Source organism: Octopus bimaculoides, chromosome 5 (genome assembly GCF_001194135.2).
Source record: "Octopus bimaculoides isolate UCB-OBI-ISO-001 chromosome 5, ASM119413v2, whole genome shotgun sequence".
NCBI lineage: Eukaryota > Metazoa > Mollusca > Cephalopoda > Octopoda > Octopodidae > Octopus > Octopus bimaculoides.
Window position 1 is genome coordinate 51772651 of NC_068985.1, and position 7781 is coordinate 51780431.

Here is a 7781-nt window from a genome sequence, read left to right on the forward strand (position 1 = left end):
ATGTATGTATGATTTTTTTTTTCAGAATGAGAAAAGTTCAAGGTTGTTAAAGATTTAGAACTTTTATAAATAGGTCTTACAGCTGTTTCCGGGATATTTTAAAGATCCCTTCATCGGAGATGGTGTTAGAGAATGGTTAAGCAATAGTTAATTTAGATAAGATGTGAAATAGAGAGTGAAGTGGAGGAATGAAAATAGGTGTGAGATATGCAGGGATATTGCATCTGTAGATCCGTCCACCAAATCCACTCACAAGGCTATAGTAGAAGATCATCATCATCATCATCATCGTTTAACATCCACCTTCCATGCTAGCATGGGTGGGACGGTTTGACAAGAGCTGGCCAGGTAGAAGTCTGCACCAGACTTCTGTGACTGTTTTGGCAGGGTTTTTAGAGCTGGAAGCCCTTCCTAACACCAAGCACTCAGCAGAGTGGACTTAGTGGTTTTAACGTGGCACAAGCACTGGCGAGGTCAGTTTTGGCAAGGTTTTTACAGCTGGTTGCCCTTCTGAATACCATTCACTTTACAGTGTAGACTGGGTGCTTTTAAGTGGCGCCTGCACTGGCAGGGTCGCCAAATACTTGCAAGACAAAGAAAGTAACCCACCCCCCACCTAAAAACGAGTTAATTTGTTCCCGGAGACCGCTCGTAAAGCGTAAACTTGTAAAGCAGAGCAATAATTTCCCATAGTAGCAATGTTATAAATCGTAATTCATTTCCAGAAGAATATTTTACCGATAAAAATTTATGATACTCGTAAGTAAATGGCAATAAAACAACTGTAGAATGTAAAGAATATTTTATGTAAAGTAAAAAGAATGTCAACATCATTTATAATAAGAAATATTATTATTATTATAATCATTTCCTGAATTACCTTCGCTCGCAATAGACTCGCGCACACCATCACTTGTAGACGCGATCGCCAATTCACAAGCACTCCTAGACAAACTTGTAGAAGTCTAGAGTTGTTTGCTTAGAAGTATTTTTTCACTCTCTATAAATTTCTCAGTAACACGCAGAAGCATTTGTTATGGTAGTAGAAACTTTTGCACTTCGTTAAAAATTTAGATTTGTGCTCGAAAAATAAAACTCGTAAATCCGAGGTTCCGTAAAGTGGGCCCTCGTAAAGTGAGTTATTACTGTAGTTTTAATTTAAAAAAAAAAGTTAACTCGTATTAAAACTATTTTGTACGTCCACAGAAATAATAATAGAGTGTTAGCCAAGTTTTTAGCCATCTACTCTGATTTAGCACTGTAATAAAAACAAAAAAAACAAAAAACAAAACAGGTATTATATTCATGTAGCACACTCGCGCCATTAGAAAAAAATAACAGCGAAAATTCTCTCAGTAGCATTTTCAAGAGGAATTACAACCCTTGGTGTGTAAAAGAAAAAAAAAACGGGGACATATTTATTTAAAGTTGTGCTGGAATTACATATCAATTATAACTCAAGAATAGTGTACTGGACCTCGATCGGAGAGATTAGCGGCTATAATGTAAAATTAGCTTCAAATATACAAATCGTGACATGTTAAAACCTTTACCGGAGGTAGCGGTTTTAACATGTCACGATTTGTATATTTGTATTAAGTGGACACTGATGAACGAACTGGAGGACTTGGACTACGCAGATGATCTCGCGTTACTGTCACATCGCCTGCAAGACAAGCAAGATAAGGTAGACCACCTGAGAGAAACTTCACGGCAAGTGGGCTTGAGGATCAGCCTGGAAAAGACAAAAGTGCTGCATATCAACAACAAGCAGGAAGAGCCAATCACAACTGAGGGGGCACCTGTGGAGGACGTTAGTGAGTTTGTCTATCTTATCAGCAAATCAGGTGGATCAGACGAGGACATCACTGCAAGAAGCAAGAAGGCTTGGCAAGCCTTCGCTATTCTTCGGCCGGTATGGAAGTCCACTGCCATCTCAACTCGAACTAAACTCCGCTTAGTTCAAACGCAAAATCTGTGCTTTTGTATGGCTCTGAAACATGAGAGTCACCTGCAGCAACTATAAGAAGATCCAGACCTTCATCAACAAATGTCTTCGGCAGATCCTCCATCTGAAGTGATTCAACAGAGTGCCAAACACTGATCTGTGGGAAAGGGCCAACCAGGGGCAAAAAGGATTGAGAGAGACATGTTAAAACGTTAATCCATCCAAGGGACGTAACTTTAGTTATTCCGTAGGCCAGTACAGGTTATTTCCCTTTATATACAAATAACTTTTTTTCTGTTTGAAAAATTTTATTATATTTAATTTTGCGAGAGGGCGAGCCGATTACATCAACCCCAGTGTTTGTCTAGTATTTATTTTATCAGCCACAAAAGGATGAAAGGCAATGTCGACCATGGTGGAATTTGAATTCCAAATGTAAATTCTGAAGAAATCTCTTTAAATATTTTATACGGCTTGCTAACGATTCTGTCACCTCACGACTTTTGTTATATCTAATAATAAACACACGCACTAATTCTATTTTACTTCTTTTATTATTATTATTATTATTATTATTATTGAGTGAGTGAGAGAGCAGTGCACGTCCTCAAAGTTACTCTAGGGTAAAATAGTATACCCATCATGATTACCCGTCTGATAAGGGTACACCAGGCACATGCATCACCATATGTGTGTGACATGATGATCTCATATCAAAATAAATAAATAGCGTATGACCTTGCAGGTGGGGTCTAGTTAGAATTTTCTTCAGGTCGAGTGGCCCATCCCACGCAAATGTTCCTTGAATAAGGGTTGTTTAAGGATGTTGAACGAAACACCCATGTTTCCAGAGGTGAATTATTCAGACTCCAAAGAATTTCTCTCAACACATGGCTATGATGATCCCACACTGCTTCTACTAGTAATCAGAGATGTACATATCGTCAGCCACTAAGGAGCATTCTCAACTGGTCAAAGTCAAGCAACTGACAAGCAAATCTGTGGTATTGAGCCAAATATTTATTGTAGCCCATCTTTTATACAAAACATGTACATGATAACACTTCCAATCAGTTAAGATCAGAAGCTATGAGAGCCACTGCTTGGTACTGCATCAGGGCATTTATTTATTATTATTATTGCGTGTAGGACGAATTCAGCTATCACCTGAATACATAGTGAAGCTTGCCTCACCGCCCTCCTTTGGCCAGGTGGGGCAGGCAATTTTTATTTGTCTGGAGGCTGTAGCAAAAGAGGTAGTGTGGTGGACATATTTGAAAGGGCTAAAGACAGACATTTTCCTCTTTGGTCAAGGCCTCATAAAAGTGAGGGTGGAGAGGGAAGTGCTGCCTTCTAGCAAATTTGTTGAAAAGTGGGTGAATGTCAGAAAAATGGCCAGTGTGAATAGATCCATTTTAAGCATGTGCCTGTGTAAAAAAAGAAAAAAAAGGAGGACTCTTGCTCTGTTGGTCAGGAACCTATGGCTTTTATGGGTTTTTCCATGAGTAGCCTTAAAGCACTTCCTCCTATTGCGAGTTTTATGTGTTTAATTTTGTTTGTTATTTTATTTACACGTTTTAAAATCCTTTGTATCAACCTGTTTTGTCATTTCATGTTGTTTTTAAAAGGATGAATCATTATTATCATTATTATTATTAGAATCGTTAGCATGCTGGGCAAAATGTTGAGTGGCATTTTGCCCATTGCTATGTTCTGAGTTCAAATTTCACTGAGGTTGACTTTGCCTTTCATCCTTTCAGGGTTGATAAATAAGTACCAGTGAAACACTGGGTTTGATGTAAACTAGTCCTGTCACCCTAAATTTCAGGCCTTGTGCATCAGTAGAAAGGATTATTTCTATTATCATTATTAGTCAAGTAGTTAAGTATTTGACTTTTAATTGATCATTTGGTGGGCCAATCAAAGCACTGAGCATTCATTATTGGCATAATTTCTTTTTGAGATACAAAATCTCTTTTAACACACACTTTCACCTCAAGAACAGAATGAGGAGGTGAATTAGAAGGAAGGAGTAGAGTGAATGAATTAGAAAGAGATCTGGTTCTTTCTCTCTGAAGAGAGAGTAAGAGAGAGAGAAAGTGAGAGAGAGGAAGAGAGAGAGGGAGAGAGAGAGAGAGAGAGAGAGAGAGAGAGAGAGAGAGAGAGAGAGAGAGAGAGAGAGAGAGAGAGAGAGAGAGAGAGAGAGAGAGAGAGAGAGAAATGTAGAGATTATAACAACTGAAAACCACAGAAGAGGTGCATGTTGATATGATGTGGCATTTATTAAGGTGTGACAGTGTGGTAAGAAGATTGTTTCCCAACCACATGGTTGTGGGTTCATTCTCACTGTATAGCACCTCAGGTAAGTGTCTTCTACTATAGCCCCAGCCAACCAAAGCCTTGTCAGTGGATTTGGTAGACATAAAATGAAAGAAGCCCATCATGTGTCTACCTACCTACGTACCCATCTCTCTCTCTCTCTATCTATCTATCTATCCATCTATCTAACTGTCTGTTTATCTATTTATCTGTCTGTCTGTCCGTCTGTCTACCTATCTAATATATCTATCTAATATGTGTGCTTGTGTTTTTCCTTCATCATTGCTTGACAACCAGTGTTGGTTTGTTTATGTCACTGATACTAAGCGTTTTGGCAACAGACACTGATAGAATAATTACCAGGTTTAAAAAAAAATAAATACTGGGGTTGATTTGTTTGATTGAACCATTCAAGGCTATGACCCAACATGACCTCTGACAAATGACTGAAACAAGTAAAAGATAAAGAATAAATCTAATTTATACCAATTCCTTTAGAAGAACAGTTTGTTTACATGAAAATACCCCACAAAAAACATAAAAATAAACCTAATTAGTTCTTTTAGAAAAGAAATAATCTATTTGGGCTACATTTATTAATCATCTCCACTCCCTCTCCAGTGCATCTCACTATACCACACCATATATGGATATCATTTACAAATTAAGTTCTGTAACGTATGAACCTATAGAAGCTAAGGGCATTGTTATCTATTTTGTATTAACTACAAGTATATTTAAGAACTATGTTATCAACTTCACCTTTGTACGTTATTCTAAAAGTCAGAATTTGCTGTGATAATGAGATATTTGTCATCATATCATTTGTAAAAGTCTACTTGTGATATTCATCACCAATGGAGGTATTCAATATGAAATCCACTTTACATACTTTCTTAATTATGCATTACATTTAAGGTGGCGAGCTGGCAGAATCGTTAGCTCACAGGGCAAAATGCTTACCATCATTTCGTCTGCCTTTACATTCTGAGTTCAAATTCTGCTGAGCTTGACCTTGCCTTTCATCCTTTCAGGGTCAATAAAATAAATACCAGTTGAATGCTGGGATTGATGTAATTGATTGAGCCTCTCCTCCGATATTGCTGGCCTTGTGCCAAAGTTTGAAAACAATTATGCATTACATTTGAACCATATTTGTTAACAGTGTAACTTAGTGGTTCAGCAAACAAGTCTGATATAATGAGTACCAGGCTTTAAAAAAAAACCTAAGTACCAGGGTTGATTCATTTGACTAAAACCCTTCAAAGCTGTGCCCCAGCATGGCCACAGTCTAATGACTGAAACTAGTAAAAAAATAGAAGATAAAAGAGAAAATATTTATTCTGCTTGCTCTCTGCTCTGACAGGCAGAAATTTATCTTTAGTGGACCTCCAACTATCTGTTACATTGATAATTTACAGAATTTACTCTCACCAAACATTGAAGATCTGGTGATACCCAGGTGGCTTTATGGCAACGTCTGTGTGGGAAGAGGGTGCCTCCAATAGCAAGTTCGTTGACTGCACAGAAATCATCTAGGAGTTCCCCGTTTTCATTCATTACTCCGAGGCCATTTCTTCCCATCACTCTCTCTCTTCCACTATTGTCACTTCCAACTTTGGCATTCATGTCTCCCATAAGAATCAACATGTCTCTTCTGGGAATCCTGTCTACCACTGTCTGTAACTGGGAGTAGAAGACGTCTTTTGTGTCTTCCTCCGCATTGTTTGTAGGTGCATAACACATAATGATGGACACTTGCTGGAACCTGGACTTAAACCTGGCCATGATGATGCGATCAGACACCGGTTCCCACTCCATCAGACTCCTTGCTGCTTCCTTCGGCAACAGCAGCGCTACCCCAGCTTCATGGTGGTCCTCTTCATTGTCTTTACCTGAGTAGAGAAGTATTTCACCTGTCACTAATTTGACCTTTCCAAAGGAGTTCCACCTTACTTCACATATGCTGAGTAGCGTGAGGTGATACTGGTGCATCTGCCTCACCGCTTGTGCGCACCAATGACTGCAAAAAGTGGAAAATAACAGTTGAGGCCTTATGCTCCACAAGAGGCAAAAAAGATTAAGAGAGAAACATTGAAGATGAATGCATAAATACAGTAAGCTGAGAGCAGAAATTGGCTTGGTATATTTATTAAATAAACAAACAGTACTTTGAAACGATTGTCCAAATATCTTGTACTTCTCAAACAATATATCATATAAAAGAAATGGACTTTTTGGGAATAAGATGGTAAAATCTTTGTAAATGTCCATAGGTACAGGCATAGCTGTGTGATTAAAAAGTTTGCTTCCCAACCATTTAGTTTTAGGTTCAATCCCCCAATGTAGTACCTTGATTAAATGTCTTCTTCTATAGCCTTGGTTCAACCAAAGCCTTGTGAGTGGATTTAGTATATATTTCTATATGTATAAAAAGACACTCATGCTGGTATCACGTTAAAGGTATTGGTGCCACATGAAAAGCACTTGTGCTGGTACCATGTTAAAAGCACTGGTGTTGGTGCCACATAAAAAGCACCCAGTACACTCTGTGGAATGGTTGGCATTAGGAAGGCATCCAACTGTAGAAACCATGCCAGAACAGACAATGAAACCTGGTGCAGCCCCTGGCCTTACCAGATCTGGTCAAACAATCTGACCCATGCCAACATGAAAAAACGGACTTTAAATGATGATGATGATATATGTAGTTATTTATGTATGTATGTCTTTGTTCCCCACCCCGACTGCTTGACAACTTAGTGGTTCAGCAAAAAGACACTGATAAAATAAGTACTAGGCTTAAAAAAAAAAATTACTGGGGTCAATTTGTTCAACTAGACCCTTCAAGGCAGTGTCCCAGCATGGCTGCAGTCCAATGACTGAAACAAGTAAAAACATAAAAAGAAAATATATTTTAGTGGAAAAGCTTTTCCAAATTTGAACTTCTGCATATTTTTGAAAGTCAAATTCCTCCCATAAATTAACTCTGATTAGTATCATCATCAATTTTGCTATTATTGCTGAAGGCAGCGAGCTGGCAGAATCGTTAGTATACTGGGCTTAAAATGCTGAGCAGCATTTTGTCCATCTTTATGTTCTGAGTTCAAATTCCGCTAAGGTTGACTTTACCTTTCATCCTATCGGGGTCGATAAAATAAGTACCAGTCGAGTACTGGGGTTGATGTAATTGACTTAATCCCTCCCCCAAAATTTCAGGCCTTGTACCTTTAGTAGAAAGGATTATTATTATTATCATTGCTGAAGGTGGTGAGCTAGCAGAATTGTTAGCAGGCTGGACAAAATACTTTGTGGCATTTCATCCATTGCTACATTCTGAGTTCAAATTCTGTCGAGGTCAACTTTGCCTTTCATCCTTTTGGTGTCAATAAAATAAGTACCAGTGAAACACTGGGTTGATGCAATTGACTTGCTCCCTTTCCCCCAAATACAGGCCTTGTGCCTATAATAGAAAGAATTATTATTATTACTCACTGGCCCTCGTGCCGGTGGC

At 38.4% G+C, this 7781-nt stretch overlaps 1 protein-coding gene across 1 annotated transcript; it reads left to right on the forward strand.

The window, feature by feature from the left end:
• Positions 1-1537: 1537 nt before the first annotated feature.
• On the forward strand, positions 1538-2026 carry LOC106875701 (uncharacterized). The gene has a single exon (XM_014923947.1). It carries the CDS (start codon positions 1538-1540, stop codon positions 2024-2026), a length of 489 nt encoding a protein of 162 aa, XP_014779433.1.
• The last annotated feature ends 5755 nt before the right edge of the window (positions 2027-7781 follow it).

Bases quoted from the DNA above. Each gene is read 5' to 3' on its own strand.
- LOC106875701 (XM_014923947.1), top strand. From the start codon at position 1,538: ATGTTAAAACCTTTACCGGAGGTAGCGGTTTTAACATGTCACGATTTG.